The sequence below is a fragment of the Lagenorhynchus albirostris genome, chromosome 3 (genome assembly GCF_949774975.1).
Source record: "Lagenorhynchus albirostris chromosome 3, mLagAlb1.1, whole genome shotgun sequence".
NCBI lineage: Eukaryota > Metazoa > Chordata > Mammalia > Artiodactyla > Delphinidae > Lagenorhynchus > Lagenorhynchus albirostris.
Genome location: NC_083097.1, coordinates 33924109 through 33948913, shown reverse-complemented (window position 1 = coordinate 33948913; position 24805 = coordinate 33924109). Strand labels below are relative to the sequence as shown.

The following is a 24805-nucleotide window of genomic DNA, read 5'->3' as shown; positions in this document are numbered from 1 at the left end:
TGTAGTCAGTGTGTTACCATAGCATCTGCATATATTTGCTGCGTATGCAGGATACATTTTTTATTCCATTTATAGCCACTACAGGATTCATATATAGTTTTCTTTTTCTTGCAATAGTAAGCCATCTCATATACAGAGGGGAGCAAGTTATTAATTAAAATAAGTATATATATTCTAATCAATTTAAGCAGCAATATGGAAGATGGATTAGAAGAGGGACCGATTAGATAGTTGTCCTGGTAAGAGATAATACATGCTGTAAGCAAAGACAATGATGATGGCAAAAGAAAGGAGAGAATTTTGAGACATATTTAGAAGTAGAAATTGAGCAGACTCTGAGTAGATACAAGAGTGAAGGAACAGAAAGAATCCAGGAGGACCCCGAGGTGTTTGAAGGTATTATTCATAATATTAGTAATGTGCTGATTTCTGTTTTAATTCTAGAATGAAAGGAAACTGTACTCCGTTGGGGAAGAAGTTGAAATCATATGCCTTACTGGTTTCAAACCTGTTGGATACCAGTACTTCAGCTGCTTACCAGACAGAACCTGGAGGCGAGGAGATGTGGAATGCCAACGTGAGAACTGGGCAGGCCTTCCACATGACTCTGCTAGAGAATGGATGTGCCCCAAATAGAGCAAAGTCACACCCTTAGATTAGTACACTTTACTATTTTTTTAGTAACTCTAGTGAAAAGGTTTAGTAAGGCAGAAAGTAGGATTCATCTGCTCAAATTAGATTTCAAACTATCTTCATATTTTAGTTTTCCTGCCCCTGAGTATTAGCAGGACTGTGAGGCATGTGTTTAAGAAGAAATCTGGGAAGTCTGCTAACTGCATCTAACCACAGGCATCTGCCTTGCCCGATGTACAAAGAGATGCGAAATAATGAGTCCCAGGAAGCTGATACTTACACTCTTTGTGTATCAGAGATGGGATTTCTTTTGTGAAATGCAATTTTCTCCTTGGAGCACATCGACATCCTTTGCTCAAAGAGAGAGGAGGAGTTTGCAGGCTCCCCACATACCCATGCTTCAGGAAAGTCAAAATGCGATTAAACAAGGCTCAGATGGGGACTCCAAAGAGTTATTCTGGAATATCATGACAAAGAGTTGAGACCAGTGTCAATTAGAACATCCTGTCTCTGTGTCACCCACAATGTGGTGACTTGCTTTTGGGAAAACTCACTGGGGAGAAGAATGGAAAAGATTATTTCTTGAAAAGCTCCCAATGATATAATGAAAGGAGTATCTGAAGGCAGTTCCTTAGCAAGTTCTTCAGTTAATGGAACTAAAGACAGTTTCCCAGTTTCTAAACTGGGACCCTCAACCCCCAGTCTTTCTCATCAAAAGGCAGCATTAAAGCTGAACCAATGCGGTAAATCATATTAAAATCACTTCTCGGATTGCACAAAATCTGCCTGTATCCACTGAGTATTCTGCTCCACCAAATACATCTGAAATATTTCTCTCTCTGCAGGGACAGAGTGCCTCAAGCCAGTGGTGCAGGAAGTACTGACACTGTCACCATTTCAGACATTATATAAAATTGGTGAATCCATTGAGCTAACCTGCCCCAGAGGCTTTGTTGTTGCTGGGCCATCAAGGTACACATGCAGTGGGGATTCCTGGACACCTCCCATTTCAAGCTCACTCACCTGTGAAAAAGGTGAGTAGCTGCTCAGGATACTGGGGTCTGCTAAGTTGGTGTCCTTTGTGGTTGGTCGTGTAGCATCTACAGAGGAGCTATTTCTTAAGAAGATTCACTGGCGGGCTGGGTTGTATTTCACCCCGTGTCGATGATGAGGTCAGGCAGCACATAAGTAGCTATTGGTCAAGTGGATATCTTCAAATATTAGACAGTGAGGTCAGTTTTCTTTTCCAATTTAATACTTCACGATTTTGAGGGAGTGCAAGTGCGCTCATATGAAAAAATCAGAATTGATGGTTAACTGAAAATTTAGTTCAAGTGGAGAGCCATAGAAAAGTAGTCCACACTACTTTTTAATTAAACATTTTAACTTAGAACATAGAAATACACAAATATTCACCAATTTTCTGACATAGGACCAACCTCTTAGTTCCTAAAGGGTCTCCTGATTTGATTTCAAGATTTTTCTCAAATAAAACAAATACATAATTCATCATCTATGTTATCCCATATCAGTTTCTCTAAAACAATGGGTTTTTTAACTCCAAGTGGGGCACTTCTTTAAGAAACACCTCTGCTTAAGTCCCATCCCCTGGTTCTGATGTCATTGAGCTGGGAGGGCCCAATATTTTGTGTTTGTATAAAATCTCTCCGAGTTAATCCAGATACAGACAAAGTTGAGAATTATCTCTCTTTTGAAGAGAGGTGAAAGCTTAAAGGCAACTTTTGCAGCAAACTTGACCACAAAATGCTTTTATTTTTCCTTAATCTTTTATAGTAGTCTTATCCACATTAATTCAAAGGAAAATTTTTGCAAACCACTTTCAATTATTTAGCATTTTCAACTTAGTTTTTATAAAAATAACTTTTTTTCCTCCTTTATCAGTTGATATGTTTAATCAACTTACACAATTACAATAGTAACTGGCATAAATAGACTTGGAAACAAACAAAACTGACTCTTGGTAAGTCTATAGCTGGACTGGTAGGGGCAGAAGTGTGAAGCTGTGGAAGAGAGGAGCCTATAAAACTTGCAGTTCAGTGTTGGACAGGCAGCTGGCATGGAGCAGCTGAAAACCCTGGTTAGTCTGGCCTGTTGGTTACTTGGAGGACAGTTAAAGGAGCTTCTACTAATTCATATATTCCAAATTTCTCAACATGCTTTTTCAAATAATGTCTCATTTTTAATCAGAGAATTCCTGATGATCTCTCTGAGCTCAGACATGATTAAGCCTATTTTGTCAAGGAAAAACCAAAGGCACAGAGAGGCTAAATTAGACCCAAAGTCAGACAGTTTGGGTCAAACAAGAACTGTGCAGCAGCTCTGATAATTCCTCAAGCTCTCTGCCATCTTGCCTTCTTTATCCTCTTCTGGGCTTTTACCATGTGTGAAGGAAAAGGGGAAACTTAACCTATTATAAAAACCTTAAAACTATTGATAAAGAGACCACATGGAAATTTGTGAGAACTTCAGGTCAGTATTGTAGCTTGGTTTCACTCGACTCCTGATCATATATGTCAGAGGTATGAATGCATTTGGGGACCACAGGGTTTAGAGAGTTAAGATCCTCTGGGCATCTTAGGTAGCATCCTCCTCTTTATAAAAATAACAGCATATGTACACACACACACACACACACACACACACACACACACACACACATGCAAATGCACACACGTCTCCGTGTTTGGAAAAGAAATTAAAATTATAATCCAAACTGAGAGACAACAAAATATTCTACATCAAGATAAAGGAAAGAAATATCCCATCTCATATACTTTCTCTCAACAACGTTGGCAGGAAGATCAATGAAGGGAGTCACAGAAAAAGAAAGAAAATCATCAATAAAACTGAGCACGCTTTCCTGTCAATGCGGGAGGAGCTGTGTGATAAAGAGACTTCAGGTCATTTGTTGGCCAGGAAGACTTTTAATTCTTTCAATGTGAAAAAGAATTTTGCTTCCTGAAGAAATGAGATGCTGCACACCTCCACTGTTAGTTTTTTCCCTTCCTCTAAGAAATCAACACCTCCAGAAGACCCCCTTGCCCTCAGCACTTAAAAATCGCAATGTTCTCATTTCCGTGTTACTCAAAAACTGTGCAGAGCAGGCAGCATGGGCAGCTGAAGGCCAGTTTGGACTTCCACCTGACGCTTAGTGAGGGAGCAAAGAGTCCTTGCAGGTGAGTCAAATCGGTAGGGAGGGAACAATGCTCTGTGTGCTTGAGAGTTGATGCTCTTTGGAAACAATGTATAGCTTAGGGTCCCTCCTTGACCTAAGCGTGGATTTATTTACAAAAGCCAAAGGCCACACAGAAACCAAAGAAAAACGAGCCCATGTCAATGGAAATCTTAGTATCTGAGACTTTACCATCAGCTATAGGTCTCCATGTTCATGAAAATTCTGAGCCAAATTTCACCAGATGGAATGAGGGTCCTAACAGAGAGTAATAATAGGGAATGGAAATGCATAGCAGCAAAGAAGAAAACCTACCAATTTTCTAAATCTTTATTTTTGCCTCTAACATAAACTTCCTTCCCTACCAAACCTCTTGCCTGATATACCTGCCTACAGCCCTCCTTTGACAATTACTTGCTTACAGAGGCCACTGTGGTTCTGTGGATGCCTGATTAGTCAGATCCAGTCCAGGGACTAGACTGTGTTTCATCCAGGAGGCTCAGGATGTCAGCTCCAGGTTTAATTCAACCAGTCTAAAGCTTCTGTGGATGAGCCTGAACAAAAGCAAAGATAACCAAGATTTCCACTTCCATATAATATATCCAAGTGTTCTTCCTTCTATTTTAATCTCCCTTCCTCTCATACACACTATTCAATTGCTCATCTTAGGTCAAGCATCATTTCCTTATAGATCTTCCTTATATTTCTCAGTTGGATTTTTTTGGTGATATGATCTCCTGGAACTTTATTTTTTCAAAACACCTATCTCTGCCTTTAATTATAAACCCATCACTATGATTGTTTGATTAGTGTCTGTTTTCCCACTATTAGGGGACTACTGCTGTTTTCATTCCATTTTTTTCCACATAACATCCTAATATCTAGAATATCATAGGGATAAATAGCCACATTTGGGAGTTGCATTCCTTCATTGATTATTCTTATAAGAAAAATCTGACTTTCAAGCCATTATCCTCCCAAATCCATTCACACCATTGTCGTCACTGACATCCATATTGCTAAACAGAATAGACAGTATTTTGGTCCTCATCTGCCTTGCCCTCTCAGCAGCATTCAACAGTGTTGACCTTTTTCTGCACATTCGTTCTTTCCCTGGCTTCCAAGACACAGCGCTGTCTGGTTTAGCTTCTACCTCTCTGGCTGCTGCCCTCTATTTTTGGCAGGCTCCTGCCTTTGCATGGACTTTAAATGTAGTTCCTCAAGGCTCAGATCTGTCCCTTCACCTCATGCTACACTCTCCTGCTGGGGAATCTCACCCATACCCATAGCATCAATGATTCCCCCATAGGCTAATAACAAATTTAAATCTTTATCACAGACTTCTCCACTGAGTTTTAGACTTGAATATTCAAATTCCTATGTGTCTATTTTGTTTGGCTGTCTTAAAGAGACTATAAATTCAACATATGCAGAGAGGAATTCTTGAGTCATCACCATAGCTTCCCTACAACTAACATCTTCTAGTATTTTCTATTTCAGTTAAGGCACCAATATCTATTCTCTCATGCAAACTATAAACCTAAGAATTATACTTGGCAGTTCTCATAACTTACCCACAATATGCAATATCATCCATTTTATGTGCTTAAAATGTCTCAAGTTCATCCACTTCTCTCCATTTCCACCTCTAGCACTTTGGTCAAAATTCCCATTCTCTTTCACCCAAACTACTATAATAACCTCATAAATTGTCTATTCTCTTGACCACCATGCCTCTCCAAATTCATTCTCCACAGAGAAACCAAAATTAACTTCTTTTCCAAATCCAGACCTGATTTTGTCACACCACCCCCTGCTAAAACCTATCAAAGACTTGCCACTGCTTATAAAATAAGAGAAAAATCCTTTGAAAGCCCTTTATGACCCTACACAGTCTGCCACACAGCCATCTCTCTGGCTGTACGTTTTCCATGCCCTTGTTTCCCTGGCTTTCTTACAGTTCCAAGAAAGTCACACATTACCTCTCTTTTGACCATGTTTATGCCTGCTATTGCCTTTGCTTCAAACACACTCCCTTTTCTCTTCCCATTTTACTGTTCATAACCTTCCTGGCTACATCAATTTTCTTGATTATATGCTTTCTCTTCAATAGCACTAATAACAGCAGCAATTCTATGTGTACAGTGTGTTTTTTTGATTAATGTCTGTCTGCTCCACAAGACTAGAAGCTCTGAGAGCATGGGATCTGGGTCAAATTTTTCTCAACCCACTATCCCCAGAACCTATGGCGGTGCTGGGAAATCATAGTCGCTCAATAAATGTTTGAATAACAAATGAGCAAAAATTTCACCAATTCCATTTTCTTTAGTTCTCTGAACTTAGCAGCAGTTCTAGGTTGGAAAACGACAGCTCCTAGAGCTAGAAAGGACCTTTCAGATGGACTATTTCATGACAACATATTTGGAAAAGCCAAAATGAATGCTCTAACTCCAAAAGATAAATGAGAACTTTTCACCACTGCCTTTTCTCCTAAATTCAAACTTATCACTTGAAATCCATGGTGTGCATTGTTCTTATCTTCATTTTCTTTTGATTCAGATACCTTGGAACTCTTAAAAGGCAATTGTCAACCAGGACAAAAACAGTTGGGATCTGAATGCATTTGCATGTCTCCAGAAGAAGACTGTGGGTAAGAGATACTCTATGGACTCTGTTTAGAAATGGAAAACCAGTCTAGTGTAACCAACTTAATGGAGGAGCTAGGCTTCTTGAACCATGAACACAAAGCATATTAATTCTTCACATAACCAATACTCCCTATGCTCTGTTGAATTCTTCCTTCCCCACTTGGTAGCAAGCTTTCTTAATTGCCTCTCACCCTTGTCCACTAAGTTTGCATGGCTTTTGTTACTAAAACAGTCTCATTCTGCGGGCACGAGCTGCAACTATCAGTGCGGACCCCAGAGACGGGCATGAAGCGCTAAGGCTGCTGCTGCCGCCACCAAGAATCCTATGTGCGAGCACAGGTCACTATGCACATCTCCTGTCCTGGGAGCCTGTGCAGCCCGCCACTGCCAGGGTCCCATGATCGAGGGACAACTTCCCCGAGAGAATACAAGGTGTGCCTCAGGCTGGTGCAACATCATGCCAGCCTCTGCCACCACAGGCTCGCCCCTCATTCTGTACCCCCCCCCCGTCGCCCCAGCCTGAGTGAGCCAGAGCACCATAATCAGCCACTCGTTTAACTCCGGCCTGTCTGGGTGAAGAACAGATGCCAGAAGGCAACATACATGAAGAGGTGGGGCCAAATCCAAAGCTGAACCCCAGGAGCTGTGCAAACAAACGAGAGAAAGGGAAATTTCTCCCAGCAGCCTAAGGAGCAGCGGATTAAATCTCCACAATCAACTTGATGTACCTGCATCTATGGAATACCTGAATAGACAAGGAATCATCCCAAAATTGAGGAGGTGGACTTTGGGAACAACCGTAGACTTGGGGATTGCTGTATGTGACTGACTAGTTTCTGCTTTTTATGTTTATCTTAGTATAATTTTTAGTGCTTGTTATCATTGGTGGATTTGTTTATTGGTTTGGTTGCTCCCTTTTTTTTATTACTTTTTAAATTTTATTAATATTTTTATTTTAAAAACATTTTTATTTTATTTTATTTTTTTCTTTGTTTCCTTTTTTTCTCCCTTTTCTTCTGAGCCATGTGGCTGACAGGGTCTTGCTGCTCCAGCCGGGGGTAAGGCCTGAGCCTCAGAGGTGGGAGAGCTGAGTTCAGGACATTGAACCACCAGACACCTCCCAGCACCATGTAATATCAATAGGCGAGAGCTCTCCCAGAGATCTCTGCCTCAGTCCTAAGACCCAGCTCCACCCAACGGCCAGCAAGCTCCAGTGCTGGACACCTCATGCCAAACAACTAGCAAGACAGGAACACAACCCCAACCCATTAGCAAAGAGGCTGCCTAAAATCATACTAAGTTCACAGACACCCTAAAACACACTGCTGGAGCAGCCCTGCCCACCAGAAAGACAAGATCCAGCCTCATCCACCAGAACACAGGCACCAGTCCCCTCCATCAGGAAGCCTACACAACCCACTGAACCAACCTCACCCACTGGTGGCAGACACCAAAAAGAACGGGAACTACAAACCTGCAGTCTGGGAGAAAGAGACCCCAAACACAGTAAGTTAAACAAAATGAGAAGACAGAGAAATATGCAGCAGATGAAGTAGCAAGGTAAAAACCCAGCAGACCAAACAAATGAAGAGGACATAGACAGTATACCTGAAAAAGAATTCAGAGTAATAATAGTAAAGATGATCCAAAATCTTGGAAATATAATGGAGAAAATACAAAACATTTAACAAGGATCTAGAAAAATTAAAGAGCAAACAAGCAATGATGAACAACACAATAAATGAAATTAAAAATACTATAGAAGGAATCAATAGCAGAATAACTGAGGTAGAAGAATGGATAAGTGACCTGGAAGATAAAATAGTGGAAATAACTACCACAGAGCAGAATAAAGAAAAAAGAATGAAAAGAACTGAAGACAGTCTCAGGGACCTCTGGGACAACATTAAATGCACCAGCATTTGAACTATATGTGTCCCAGAAGAAGAAGAAGAAGAAAAAAAAAAAGGGTCTGAGAAAACATTTGAAGGGATTATAGTTGAAAACTTCCCGAACATAGCAAAGGAAATAAAGTCCAGGAAGCACAGAGAGTCCCATACAGGATAAATCCAAGGAGAAACATGCCAAGACACATATTAACAAACTATCGAAAATTAAATACAAAGAAAAAATAATAAAAGCAGTAAGGGAAAAGCAACAAATAACATACAAGGTATCCCCATAAGGTTAAGAGCTAAATTTTCAGCAGAAATTCTGCAAGCCAGAAGTGGCAGGACATTTTTAAGGGATAAAAGGGAAAAACCTACAACCAAGATTACTCTACCGAGCAAGGATCTCATTCAGATTGGATGGAGAAATTAAAACCTTTACAGACAAGCAAAAGCTAAGATAATTCAGCACCACCAAACCAGCTTTACAACAAATGCTAACGGAATTTCTCTAAGTGGGAAACACAAGAGAAAGAAAAGGACCTACAATAACAAACTCCAAACAGTTAGGAAAATGATAATAGGAACATACATATTGATAACTACCTTAAATGTAAATGGATTAAATGATCCAAACAAAAGACATAGACTGGCTGAATGGATACAAAAACAAGACCCATATATATGCTGTCTACAAGAGACCCACTTCACCCCTCAGGACACATACAGACAAAGTGAGGGGATGGAAAGAGATATTACATGCAAATGGAAATCAAAAGAAAGATGGAGTACCAATTCTCATATTAGACAAAATAGACTTTAAAATGAAGACTATTACAAGAGACAAAGAAGGACACTACATAATGATCAAGGGATCACTCCAAGAAGAAGATATAACAATTGTAAATATTTATGCACTCAACAGAGGAACACCTCAATACGTAAGGCAAATGCTAACAGCCATAAAAGGGGAAATAGACAGTAACACAATCATAGTAGGGGATTTTAACATCCCACTTTCACCAATGGACAGATGATCCAAAATGAAAATAAATAAGGAAAAACAAGATTTAAATGACACAGTAAACAAAATGGACTTAATTTATATTTATAGGATATTCCTTCCAAACACAATAGAATACACTTTCTTCTCAAGTGCTCACGGAATATTCTCCAGGATAGACCATACCTTGGGTCACAAAACAAGCCTTGGTAAATTTAAGAAAATTGAAAACATATCAAGTATCTTTTCCGACCACAATGTTATGAGACTAGATACCAATTACAGGAAAAAAACTATAAAAAATACAAACACATGGAGGCTAAACAATACACTACTAAATAATCAAGAAATCACTGAAGAAATCAAAGAGGAAATCAAAAAATACTTAGAAACAAATGACGATGAAAACATGATGATCCAAAACCTACGGGATGCAGCAAAAGCAGTTCTAAGAGGGAAGTTTATAGCAATACAAGCCTACCTCAAGAAACAAGAAACAACTCAAATAAACAACATAATCTTACACCAAAAGCAATTACAGAAAGAAGAACAAAAACACCAGTTAGCAGAAGGAAAGAAATCTTAAAGATTACATCAGAAATAAATGAAATAGACATGAAGGAAACAATAGCAAAGATCAATAAAACTAAAAGCTGGTTATTTGAGAAGATAAACAAAATTGATAAACCATTAGCCAGACTCATCAAGAAAAAAAGGGAGAAAACTCAAGTCAAAAGAATTAGAAATGAAAAAGGAGAGATAACAACTGACACTGCAGAAATACAAAGGATCATGAGAGATTATGACAAGCAGCTATATGCCAATAAAATGGACAATCTGGAAGAAATGGACAAATTCTTAGGAAAGCACAACATCCCAAAACTGAACAAGGAAGAAATAGAAAATATAAACAGACCAATCACAGGCACTGAAACTGAAACTGTGATTAAAAATCTTCCAACAAACAAAAGTCCAGGACCAGATGGCTTCACAGGCAAATTCTATCAAACATTTACAGAAGAGCTAACACTTATCCTTCTCAAACTGGTCCAAAATATAGCAGAGGGACGAACACTCCCAAACTCACTCTACGAGGCCACCATCACCCTGATACCAAAACCAGACAAAGATGTCACAAAATAAGAAAACTACAGGCCAATATCACTGATGAACATAGATGCAAAAATCCTCAATGTAATACTAGCAAACAGAATACAGCAGCACATTAAAAGGATCATACCCCATGATCAGGTGGGGTTTATCCCAGGAATGCAAGGATTCTTCAAAATACGCAAATCAGTCAATGTGATACACCATATTAACAAAATGAAAGATAAAACAACACGATAATCTCAATAGATGCAGGAAAAGCTTTCGACAAAATTCAACACCCATTTATGACAAAAAAAAAACCCTCCAGAAAGTAGGCATAGAGGGAACTTACCTCAACATAATAAAGATCATATATGACAAATCCATAGCCAATATCATTCTCAATCATGAAAAACTGAAACCATTTCCTCTAAGATCAGGAACAAGTGAAGGTTGCCCACTCTCACCACTATTATTCAACATAGTTTTGGAAGTTTTAGCCACAGCAATAAGAGAAGAAAAAGAAATAAAAGGAATCAAAATCGGAAAAGAAGAAGCAAAACTGTCACTGTTTGCAAATGAAATGACACTATACTTAGAGAATCCTAAAGATGCTACTAGAAAATGACTAGAGCTAATCAATGAATTTGGTAAAGTAGCGGGATACTACTTTAATGCACAGAAATCTCTTGCATTCCTATACACTAATGATGAAAAATCTGAAAGAGAAATTAAGGAAACACTCCCATTTACCATTGCAACAAAAAGAATAAAATACCTAGGAATAAACCTACCTAAGGAGACAAAACACCTGTATGCAGAAAACTATAAGACACTGATGAGAGAAACTAAAGATGATACAAACAGATGGAGAGATTTACCATGTTCTTGGATTGGAAGAATCAATATTGTGAAAAGGACTATACTACCCAAAGCAATCTACAGATTCAATGCAATCCCTATCAAACCACCAACGGCATTTTTCACAGAACAAGAAAAAAAAATTCACAATTTGTATGAAAACACAAAAGACCTTGAATAGACAAAGCAAACTTGAGAAAGAAAAATGGAGCTGGAGGAATCAGGCTCCCTGACTTCAGATTATACTACAAAGCTACAGTAATCAATACAGTATAGTACTGGCACAAAAACAGAAATATAGATCAATGGAACAGGATAGAAAGCCCAGAGATAAACCCACGCACATATGGTCACCTTATCTTTGGTAAAGGAGGCAAGAATATACAATGGAGAAAAGACAGCCTCTTCAATAAGCGGTGCTGGGAAAATTGGACAGCTACATGTAAAAGAATGAAATTAGAACACTCCCTAACACCATACACAAAAATAAACTCAAAATGGATTAAAGACCTAAATGTAAGGCCAGACACTGTAAAACTCTTGGAGGAAAACATAGGCAGAACACCCTATGACATAAATCACAGCAAGATCCTTTTTGACCCACCTCCTAGAGAAATGGAAATAAAAACAAAAGTAAACAAATGGGTCCTAATGAAACTTCAAAGCTTTTGCACAGCAAAGGAAACTATAAACAAGATGAGAAGACAACCGTCAGAATGGGAGAAAATATTTGCAAATGAAGCAACTGACAAAGGATTAATCTCCAGAATTTACAAGCAGCTCAAAAAAACAAACAACCTAATCCAAAAATGGGCAGAAGACCTAAATAGACATTTCTCCAAAGAAGATATACAGATTGCCAACAAGCACATGAAAGGATGCTCAACATCACTGATCATCAGAGAAATGAAAATCAAAACTACAATGAGGCCTTACCTCACACGGGTCAGAATGGTCATCATCAAGAAATTTACAAACAATAAATCCTGGAGGGGGTGTGGAGAAAAGGGAGCCCTCTTGCACTGTTGGTGGGAATATAAATTGATACAGCCTCTATGGAGAACAGTATAGAGGGTCCTAAAACACTAAAATAGAACTACCATATGACCCAGCTATCCCACTACTGAGCATATACCCTGAGAAAACCATAATTCAAAAAGAGTCATGTACCACAATGTTCATTGAACCTCTATTTACAATAGCCAGGAAAAGGAAGCAACCTAAGTTTCCATCAACAGATGAATGGATAAAGAAGATGTGGCACATATATACAATGGAATATTACTCAGCCATAAAAAGAAATGAAATTGAGTTTTTTGTAGTGAGGTGGATGGACCTAGAGTCTGTCATACAGAGTGAAGTAACTCAGAAAGTGAAAGAGACCGCATGCTGACACATATATATGGAATTAAAAAAAAAAAAAGGTTCTGAAGAATCTAGGGACAGAACAGGAATAAAGACGCAGACGTAGAGAATGTAATTGAGGACACGGGGAGGGGGAAGGGTAAGCTGGGACGAAGTGAGAGAGTGGCATGGACATATATACACTACCAAATGTAAAACAGATAGCTAGTGGGAAGCAGCTGCATAGCCCAGGGAGATCAGCTCTGTGCTCTGTGACCATCTAGAAGGGTGGGATAGGGAGGGTGCGAGGGAGAGGCAAGAGAGAGGGGGTATGGGGGTATACGTATACGTATAGCTGATTCACCCTGTTATACGGCAGAAACTAACACAACATTGTAACGCCATTATACTCCAATAAAGATGTTTTAAAAAAAATAGTCTCATTCTGATGTTAAAGACTCATTCCTGTCCAGTTTAAAATCAAACTCATGTATATCAAAGGCTTTCTCTTCCCCCTAAATATAGGGCAAGTTTGTGCCTCCAAAAGCTTGGAATAGAGAAAGAGGTGTGAGCATGGACTCCACACACACACACACACACACACACACACACACACACACACATCCCTTTGTGAGATTAGTCTTTCATGTGGTGGCAGAGAGCTTGATGAAAAATGATATATCCTTATATGGCTGCCACAACTCTCTGCTGTTATAACTGCCTTTTTTTACATGAACTAACCCTGGCATGTCAAGGGTGCTTATTAACTTAAGGGATGCTTTCAGGGGAATTTAATCCGAAATAACATTAGCTTAAGGTAAAGTTTTGTTTCTCTATCTCACAAAATAAATGTGGGGGAAGGCAGTCTAGGGATGGTCTGGTGATTCTCTCATTTCAGATAGGACTGCTTCTCCTTCCTGCTTTCTGTTCTGCCACTCATTTTTTTTAAATCTAATATTCATAATTTATTTTTTATTGAAGTATAACTGATACTTTACTTATTTATTTTTATCAAAGTAAAGTTTTCTTTTCTGACATTCTTAAATTTATTTCATGATCCAAGACTTCCCTGCTGGAGTACAAAGGAAGGAAGACCAGAAATGGACACAGTCTCTCTTTTTAAGGAGAGTTCCTGGGAAAATTATCATGGCGTCCATCTCATTACTCTTCTCTTATTCACATGGCCCGGTGGACCTGCAAGGGAGGCTACGAAATGCAGTTCTTTGGCTAGAAGCAAAAGCGTTTTTGAATAAAATTAGAGTTACATGACTGAGGGAGAGAATGAATAACGGAGTAGGAAGCCAACAGACTGTGCCCAGCTGTGATATTTCACTTTTTTTTACTTTGAAATATATAAACAATGCAGACTGTTCTAAGGCAATTTTCATCTTTAAAACTGTGTGTCCATAATTGTTACTTTTAAATTTTTCTTCTATTTCTTTGCACCAGCTTTTTTTTTTCACTTTTAACACTGATTCGCTCCCACATTCCTCTGAGCTACAAGTGAACAAACACTTGTAGGGACACATTAATTTGTTTGTTTATTTATTTATGAGAACACTACAGGGTCTTTTTCTGTAACATTCCACTGATAGAATTCAACCCAAGGATGGCTCTATCTACCCTCCTCAGTATTAACCACAAGTGGTCCACTTTGTATGCGCTTCTTGCAGCTGGGGTCCCCTCACCCAGCAAATGGCCTTTTAAGGGAGTACTTAAAATGTTCCCATTGTCCATTTAACCCAGAGGAAACTTCTATCTTCATCTTTGCAATACCCAACCATGAGAATACAGACTGTCCTCTGGAACTGTCTGAATTTCAGCTCAGTCTTACCTCTCTAGCCCCTTTCTATACTCCTCAGTCCTCTTTTATATGGCATTGAGGATGTTTCTGAGAGTGACTGACCCCACAGCTTAAGTTCTCAGAAAGTGGCCTTTTGTTCTCAGCTATGGGCTTCAGTTTCTGGAAACAATTTTACATACTGGTGCACTGATTGTTAACTCTAAAGTTGACATTAGAGAAGAAACTCATATTTGGAGTAATCAAGGGGTTCTTGTCCTCTCAGCAAGAGAAGGACTATGGCTAACCTTTTGTTAGCAGGACCCATCCATTTACTTAGATTTAGCAAGTTACCCAGGGATTAATTGACTTAAAAGCTCATGTTCTTAACCACAATACAAATACACTTACAAAGCTATATAATTATATATATATATAATTATATATATATATAATTATATATAAGACTCTTGTATTACAATTAATAAGTGTTAAAAAGTGTTCAGAGGAGGTACAGGCTACCATCGGCTAGGTCGATCAGGATTAGCTTCAAAATGTAGCCAGGAATTGATCTGGATGCAGATAGGCAGAGAGGAGAGACAATACGACACTGATTGAGTAGGGCTTGGCATGGTAGCAAAGGAACAATAATCTTATTAGTTTAGAAAATTGTCAAATTTTCAGATGATAAAGAGGATGGAAAAATGATTCTAGAAAGAAAAGTTGATTGGGTCAAAATATGGAAGATTTTGATCATCAGAATTTAATAATTCAGACTTTAATTTGAAGGCAATTGGGAGTAGTACCATGCTTAAAGTGAAATTTTAGAAAGAGGAATCCCAATGCATGCCAGATAAAATGAGAGCCTGAAAGGAGAGAAATTGGGGGAAAGAATAGCTGGGTGGTAAGTTAACATCTGAGTTGGCTGCACGCCATCTTTTCTAGTCTTCACATATAAATGCTTGCTTTCCTCTCTTGGACAGCCTTTATTCAGAAGATATCTGTGTGCTTGATACTCGCTCCAGTCATCACTTTACTTCAACCGCTTGTAAGTTTTTGGCCGAGAACTGTTTAAACAATCAGCAACTCCATTTTCTACATATTGGTTCATGCCAAGATGGTCCACAGCTAGAATGGGGTCTTGAAAGGACAAAACTTTCATCCAGTAGCACAAAGAAAGAATCCTGTGGCTATGACACCTGCTACGACTGGGAAAAATGTTCAGGTAAGCTCCAGCAGTGACACATACTAGAAAAGCTCTCACTTAACCTTCATCTCAACTAGTATATCTTACTTGCATTTATACATTCTTTCTTTAAAATAACTTTCCTTAATCAAAAATAATTCTTTTCATTGTAAAAAAAATTTATGAATTGATTGAAATGGAAGGGAAAAGTAGAACCCAGCCCATCCACAATTTTGGTGTAAATCTCTCCAATCTTTTTCTGCACATACATAATCAGTCCCACCCTTAGACCCCAGTTAGAAGAACACCCATCCTGATCTATGCTTTAGGTACTCTTCTTCCCCATCCCCAGCTTTGGAGGGCCTTTATCAAAATTGTCTAAGTTTCCTCTGGCAGTTGGAACCAGCTGGGGCCAGCACAGGTACAGTGCCCTGAGCCTAGACATGGATACCAATTACCAGAAGCATCTGCCTCAAATTTTTTGAAGTCCTCTTGCAGTGCCTGGAATCACCCCAGGTTGGCAGGGTTATATAGGCAGGATGTCTTGAGCCCACACATAGACCCTCATGGGCCAAGGCCCTGTTTCTTCCTTGTGGGACATTCTCCTACCCTCTCCTGCTTTTCTCCCCCACCAGGCATGGGGTCAACCAGATGTTCCAAGGAGCTCTGGGACTCCACCTGTAGAGTCATCCCTCACTCACAGCTAGACCTCGTTCCCAGAGAGAAGCCTGGTGAGCCACTGGCCAGCAAGGTAGTCTTTCTCCAAATTGCTTGAGATCAGACAGCTAGGATGGTGCTGACACTAATTTGAAGTGACTTTAATCATTTATATAAAGAGGCACCCCATTAAAAAATGTCCCTGGGGCCTCACACACCTCACAGGTGGCATTGATTATATTACAAGTATTTTAAAAAATAGGATCATCTACTACATCTTATTTTATATATTGCTGTTTTTCACTAAATATATCATGAAACTATTTCCATGTCATAATATGTTATTCTGCCACACAATTTTCTTTTTTAAATTTAATTTTAATTATTTTTTTATACAGCAGGTTCTTATTAGCAATCCATTTCATACATATTAGTGTATATAAGTCAATCCCAATCTCCAAATTCATCACACCACCACCCCCAACACCGCTTTCCCCCCTTGGTGTCCATATGTTTGTTCTCTACATCTGTGTCTCAATTTCTGCCCTGCAAACCAGTTCATTTCTAGGTTCCACATATATGCGTTAATATACGACATTTGTTTTTCTCTTTCTGACTTACTTCACTCTGTATGACAGTCTCTAGATTAATCCACATCTCTACAAATGACACAATTTCGTTCCTTTTTATGGCTGAGTAATATTCCATTGTATATATGTACCACTTGTCTTTATTGATTCATCTGTCAATGGGCATTTAGGTTGCTTCCATGACCTGGCTCTTGTAAATAGTGTTGCAATGAACATTGGGGTGCATGTGTCTTTTTGAATTATGGTTTTCTCTGGGTATATGCCCAGTAATGGGATTGCTGGGTCATATGGTAATTCTGTTTTTAGTTTTTTAAGGAACCTCCATACTGTTCTCCATAGTGGCTGTATCAATTTACATTCCCACCAACAGTGCAAGAGGGTTCCCTTTTCTCCACACCCTCTCCAGCGTTTGTTGTTTGTAGATTTTCTGATGATGGTGTGAGGTGTGAGGTGACACCTCATTGTAGTTTTGATTTGCATTTCTCTACTAATTAGTGATGCTGAGCAGCTTTTCATGTGCTTATTGGCCATCTGTATGTCTTCTTTGGAGAAATGTCTATTTAGGTCTTCTGCCCATTTTTGGATTGGGTTGTTTGTTGTTTGAATATTGAGCTGCATGAGCAGTTTATATATTTTAGAGATTAATCCTTTGTCCATTGATTCGATGGCAAATATTTTCTCCCATTCTGAGGGTTGTCTTTTCATCTTGTTTGTAGTTTGCTTTGCAAAAGCTTTTAAGTTTCATTACGTCCCATTTGCTTATTTTTGTTTTTATTTCCATTACTCTAGGAGGTGGATCAAAAAAGATCGTGCTGCGATTTATGTCAAAGAGTGCTCTGCCTATGTTTTCCTCTAAGAGTTTTATACTGTCCAGTCTTACATATGGGTCTCTAATCCATTTAGTGTTTGTTTTTGTGTATGGTGTTAGGGAGTGTTCTAATTTCATTCTTTTACATGTAGCTCTCCAGTTTTCCCAGCACAATTTATTGAAGAGGCTGTCTTTTCTGCATTGTATATCCTTTCCTCTTTTTCATAGATTAGTTGACCATAGGTGAGTGGGTTTACCTCTGGGCTTTCTATCCTGTTCCATTGATCTATATTTCTGTTTTTGTGCCAGTACCATACTGTCTTGGTTACTGTAGCTTTGTAGTATAGTCTGAAGTCAGGGAGTCTGATTCCTCCAGCTCCATTTGTTTCCCTCAAGACTGCTTTGGTTATTCGGGGTCTTTTTTGTCTCCATACAAATTTTAAGATTTTTTGTTCTAGTTCTGTAAAAAATGCCATTGCTAATTTGATAGGGATTGCACTGAATCTGTAGATTGCTTTGGGTGGTACAGTCATTTTCATAATATTGATTATTCCAATCCAAGAACATGGTATATCTCTCCATCTGTTAGCATCATCTTTAATTTCTTTCATCAGTGTCTTACAGTTTTGTGCATACAGGTGTTTTGTCTCCCTAGGTAGGTTTATTCCTAGGTATTTTATTCTTTTTGTTGCAATGGTAAATGGGAGTGTTTCCTTAATTTCTCTCTAAGATTTTTCATCATTAGTGTATAGGAATGCAAGAGATTTCTGTGCATTTTGTTTCCCACTACTTTTCCAAATTCATTGATTAGCTCTAGTAGTTTTCTGGTAGCATCTTTATGATTCTCTATGTATAGTATCATGTCATCGGCAAACAGTGACAGTTTTATGTCTTTTTTCCAATTTGGATTCATTATATTTGTTTTTATTCTCTGATTGCCGTGGATAGGACTTCCAAAACTATGTTGAATAATAGTGGCAACAGTGGACATCCTTGTCTTGTTCCTGATTTCAGATGAAATGCTTTCAGTTTTTCACCATTGAGAATAACGTTTGTTGTGGGTTTTTTGTATATAGCCTTTAATATGTTGAGGTAGGTTGCCTCTATGCCCACTTTCTGGAGAGTTTTATCATAAATGGGTGCTGAATTTTGTCAAAGGCTTTTCCTGCATCTATTGAGATGATCATATGGTTTTTATTCTTCAATTTGTTAATATGGTGTATCACATTGTTGATTTGCATATATTGAAGAATCCTTACACCCCTGGGATAAATCCCACTTGATCATGGTGTATGATCCTTTTAATGTGTTGTTGTATTCTGTTTGCTAGTATTTTGTTGAGGATTTTTGCATCTATATTCATCAGTGATATTGGTCTGTAATTTTCTTTTTTTCTAGTATCCTTGTCTGGTTCTGGTATCAGGGTGATGGTGGCCTCATAGAATGAGTTTGGGAGTGTTCCTTCCTCTGCAACTTTTTGAAGGAGTTTGAGAAGGATGGTGTTAGCTCGTCTCTAAATGGTTGATAGAATTCACCTGTGAAGCCATCTGGTCCTGGACTTTTGTTTGTTGGAAGATTTTTAATCAGAGTTTCAATTTCAGTGCTTGTGATTGGTCTGCTCATATTTTCTATTTCTTCCTGGTTAAGTCTTCGAGAGTATAGCTTTCTAAGAATTTGTCCATTTCTGCCAGGTTGTCCATTTTATTGGCATGGAGTTGCTTATAGTAGTCTCTTAGGATGCTTTGTATTTCTGCGGTGTCTGTTAAGACTTCTTTTTCATTTTCTAAATTTATCGATTTCAGTCCTCTCCCTCTTATTCTTGATGACTCTGGCTAATGGTTTATCAATTTTGTTTATCTTCTCAAAGAACCAGCTTTTAGTTTTATTGATCTTTGCTATTGTTTTCTTTGTTTCTATTTCATTTATTTCTGCTCTGGTCTTTATGATTTCTTTCCTTCTGCTAACTTTGGTTTTGTTTGTTCTTCTTTCTCTAGGTATTTTAGGTGTAACGTTAGATTTTTTATTTGAGATTTTTCTTGTTTCTTGAGGTAGGCTTGTATAGCTATAAACTTCCCTCTTAGAACTGCTTTTGCTGAATCCCATAGGTTTTGGATCGTTGTATTTTCATTGTCATTTGGCTCTAGGTATTTTTTGATTTCTTCAGTGAACTCTTGGTTATTTAGTAACGTATTGCTTAGACTCCATGCGTTTGTGTTTTTTACGTTCTGTTCTCTGTAATTGATTTCTAATCTCATAGCGTTGTGGTCAGAAAAGATGCCTGATATGATTTCATTTTTCTTAAATTTACTGAGGCTTGATTTGTGACCAAAGATGTGATATATTCTGGAGAATGTTCCATGTGCACTTGAGAAGAAAGTGTAATCTGCTGTTTTTGGATGGAATTTCTTCTAAATGTCAATTAAATCTACCTGGTCTACTGTATCATTTAAAGCCCTTGCTTTCTTATTAATTTTCTGTTTGGATGATCTGTCCATTGGTGTAAGTGAGGTGTTAAAGTCCCCCACTATTATTGTGTTACTGTCGATTTCCTCTTTTACAGCTGTTAGCAGTTGCCATATGTACTGAGGTTCTCCTGTGTTGGGTGCATGTATAATTGTTGTATCTTCTTCTTGAATTGATCCCTTGATCATTATGTAGTGTCCTTCCTTGTCTCTTGTAACATTCTTTATTTTAAAGTCTATTTTATCTGATAGGAGTAGCACTACTCCAGGTTTCTTTTGATATCCACTTGCATGGAATATCTTTTTCCATCCCCTCAGTTTCAGTCTGTATGTATCCCTAGGTCTGAAGTGGGTCTGTTGTAGACAGCACATATATGGGTCTTGTGTTTGTATCCATTCAGTGAGCCTCTGTCTTTTGGTTGGAGCATTTAATCCATTCACGTTTAAGGTAATTATCAATACATATGTTGCTATTACCATTTTTTAAATTGTTTTGGGGGTGTTTTGGTAGGTCCTTTTCTTCTCTGTGTTTCCCACTTAGAGAAATTCCTTTAGCATTTGTTGTAGAGCTGGTTTTGTGGTGCTGATTTCCCTTAGCTTTTGCTTGTCTGTAAAGCTTTTGATTTCTCCATCGAATCCTAATGGGATCCTTGCTGGGTAGAGTAATCTTGGTTGTAGGTTCTTCCCTTTCATCACTTTAAATATGTCATGCCACTCCCTTCTGGCTTGTAGAGTTTCTGCTGAGAAATCAGCTCTTAACCTTATGGGAGTTACCTTCTATGTTATTTGTCATTTTTCCCTTGCTGCTTTCAATAATTTTTCTTTGTCTTTAAGTTTTGCCAGTTTGATGAGTATGTGTCTCGGTATGTTTCTCCTTGGGTTTATCCTGTATGGGACTCACTGCACTTCCTGGACTTGGGTGGCTATTTTCTTTCCCATGTTAGAGAAGTTTTCAACTATAATCTCTTCAAATATTTTCTCGGGTCCTTTCTCTCTCTCTTCTCCTTCTGAGACCCTATAATGTGAATGTTGTTGTGTTTAATGTTGTCCCAGAGGCCTCTTAGGCTGTCTTCATTTCTTTTCATTCTTTTTTTTTATTCTGCTCCACAACTGTGAATTCCACCTTTCTGTCTTCCAGGTCACTTATCCGTTCTTCTGCATCAGTTATTCTGCTATTCTGATTCCTTCTAGTGTAGTTTTCATTTCAGTTATTGTATTCTTCATCTCTGTTTGTTTGTTCTTTAATTCTTCTAGGTCTTTGTTAAATATTTCTTGCATCTTCCCGTTCTTTGCCTCCATTCTTTTTTGGAGGTCCTGGATCATCTTCACTATCATTATTCTGAATTCTTTTTCTGGAAAGTTGCCTATCTCCACTTCATTTAGTTGTTTTTCTGGGGTGTTATCTTATTCCTTCATCTGGTACATAGCCCTCTGCCTTTTCATCTTGTCTATCTTTCTGTGAATGTGATTTTTGTTCCACAAGCTGCAGGATTGTAGTTATTCTTGCTTCTGCTGTCTGCCCTCTGGTGGATGAGGCCATCTAAGAGGCTTGTGCAAGTTTCCTGATGGGAGGGACTGGTGGTGGGTAGAGCTGGCTGTTGGTCTGGTGGGCAGAGCTCAGTAAAGCTTTAATTCGCTTGTCTGCTGATGGATGGGGCTGGATTCCCTCTGTGTTGGTTGTTTGGCCTGAGGCAACTCAACACTGGAGCCTACCCGGGCTCTTTGTTGGTGCCAATGGCGGACTCTGGTAGGGGTCACACCAAGGAGTATTTCCCTGAATTTCTGCTGCCAGTGTCCTGTCCTTATGGTGAGACCCCCCACCTCTGCAGGAGACCCTCCAACACTAGCAGGTAGGTCTGCTTCAGTTTCCTAAGGAGTCACTGCTCCTTCCCCTGGGTCCCGATGTGCACACTACTTTGTGTGTGCCCTCCAAGAGTGGAGTCTCTGTTTCCCCCAGTCGCGTCAAAGTCCTGAAATCAAATCCTGCTAGCCTTCAAAGTCTGATTCTCTAGGAATTTCTCCGCCTTTCCTAGGTTAGGAAGACTGACGTGGGGCTCAGAACCTTCACTCCAGTGGGTTGATTTCTGTGGTATAAGTATTCTCCAGTTTGTGAGTCACCCACCCTGCAGTTACGGGATTTGATTTTATTGTGATTGCGCCCCTCCTACCATCTCACTGTGGCTTCTCCTTTTGTCTTTGGATGTGGGGTATCTTTTTTGGTGAGTTGCAGTGTCTTCCTGTTGAAGATTGTTCAGCAGTTAGTTGTGATTCCAGTGCTCTCACAAGAGGGAGTGAGAGCACGTCCTTCTACTTCACCATCTTGAACAAACCTGTGACTGGCCTCTTTCCACATAATGTTCAATGTCTGCAAAAGCCTATATGGACATTCTGTGATTTACTTAATCAATCTCCTGTTAGTCCTTCAGATTTTTCCCAAGATTTTGCTATTATAAGCAGTGTTGTAATAGACAAATCTATCACAGATAGATCTATACTCTAAGACCATTTCTTTAGGCTATACCTTAGAAAATGGAATTTCTAGATAAATATTATTTTAAAATATAAAGTCTTTCTTGGTACAATGTATCAACTTGCTTTCTAGAAACGTTTTTATCATATTAAATTCATATTGGCCATGCGTCATAAAGACTGCCTTCCATACCCTCACCAAAACTTGGAACTGTTACCCCTTTATAGCTCTGCCTATTTGATACTTAAGAGGTAGCATTACCTTTCCATTTTCTGTAAGTGTATTGCCTATAGGCATTTCATTTGTGAATTGCTTAAAAACAGAAACTTCACAGCAGTACCTCCGTCTAAGATGAAATTGGAACCTGAAATAGTACAATTAAGCTTCATATAATACATAAATATGGGTTGAAGAATAGGATTTAACAGAACTCAAATAAGCAGCTAGATTTCCCTTATGGCACATCTTCAAAAACTCATCTGAAATCAAGGCATAAATTAAGCAATGGAAAATTATGGAATTGCTAACATCCAACTTTTGCCGAAACCACGTTACTTTTCAAAAACAAAGACAAAAACCTTATTATTACCCTTAGCTTCTCTTTCACTTTTCAAACCAATATTCTTCAACTCAGTCCTTGAAAAGGGGAGAGACCTTATAACCCACATCTAGGTTCTTCCTGATCCACTTAAAACTGATTATCAAGACCCAGCTCCCTTGATGGGTGGTGGGATTGAATCCATGACAGAGGGTCACCATGGGTGGCACAGTCAGCAGGCCATCTGATGGTGGCAACTCAGCAGGTCAGTGTCTGGGGGTTCTGACCTTCAACCATATCGAAACAAGGCAATTTCATGTAAGAGACTGCAAACTAGGGCCAGACATGTACAGTGCCCAACTCTAATCATTATTAAATCATCACGTAGGTAAACATTACTACTCATTTTTTTGCTGCCTGACCCACACCATTATCCAACTGACACCTCTCTCAGAGAAAATAATTTGCAGTAGACAAGAGTTGAAAATACTATGCAACTGTGTATTTATTTAAATAGTGTATTTAAAATATAACTTTTTCTCTAAAAATTATAATGTACAAACATTATTGTCAAATATACATACAGAAAATAAAAGGGATTTGGACAGCAGGGAGGATAAATGGTTCCTGTCTGTACCACAATAGGTAGTACAGGTATTTGGGGATGTGTTTAGTGTTAGCATCTGTTTTCCTTAATTATCATGGAGAAAGAACTTCATGGAACTCTTCTACTGCAAAGAGCTTCTTTTTTTTTTTTTCCTTTTCCCACAAATAATTCTTTCCAAGCCTGTCTAACAATAGGTGGCTTATGATTTAGTCAAAATCTACCTTTACCATTAGCCCTTTGCAGGACGTATATCTAAATACCACAATTCCTAGGAGTCTAAGTTTGTCTTTAAAAAAGAACATAAAGAGAGAAACACCCAGCTCTACCCACCGCCAGTCCCTCCCATCAGGAAATTTGCACAAGCCTCTTAGATAGCCTCATCCACCAGAGGGCAGACAGCAGAAGCAAGAAGAACTACAATCCTGCAGCCTGTGAAACAAAAACCACATTCGCAGAAAGATAAGATGAAAAGGCAGAGGGCTATGTACCAGATGAAGGAAGAAAATAAAACCCCAGAAAAACAACTAAATGAAGTGGAGATACACAACCTTCCAGAAAAAGAATTCAGAATAATGATAGTGAAGATGATCCGGGACCTCCAAAAAACAATGGAGGCAAAGATCAAGAAGATGCAAGAAATGATTAACAAAGGCCTAGAAGAATTAAAGAACAAACAAACAGAGATGAACAATATCATAACTGAAATGAAAAATACACTAGAAGGAATCAATAGCAGAATAACTGAGGCAGAAGAAGATAAGTGACCTGAAAGACAGAATGGTGGAATTCACTGCTGTAGAACAGAATAAAGAAAAAAGAATGAAAACAAATGAAGACAGCCTAAGAGACCTCTGGGACAACATTAAACGCAACAACATTCACGTCATAGGGTCCCAGAAGGAGAAGAGAGAGAGAAAGGACCCGAGAAAATATTTGAAGAGATTATAGTTGAAAACTTCCCTAACATGGGAAAGAAAATAGCCACCCAAGTCCAGGAAGTGCAGTGAGTCCCATACAGGATAAACCCAAGGGGAAACACACCGA

At 38.7% G+C, this 24805-nt stretch overlaps 1 protein-coding gene across 1 annotated transcript in view; it reads left to right on the top strand.

The window, feature by feature from the left end:
- The window catches only part of C6 (complement C6), an 84654-nt gene that overhangs the window by 51853 nt on the left and 7996 nt on the right, over positions 1-24805 (top strand). The window contains exons 13-16 of the mRNA XM_060146040.1: positions 445-577; positions 1479-1667; positions 6386-6476; positions 15427-15668. Of these exons, the coding sequence (XP_060002023.1) occupies positions 445-577; positions 1479-1667; positions 6386-6476; positions 15427-15668 (655 nt within the window). The remainder of the gene's footprint in view (positions 1-444; positions 578-1478; positions 1668-6385; positions 6477-15426; positions 15669-24805) is intronic.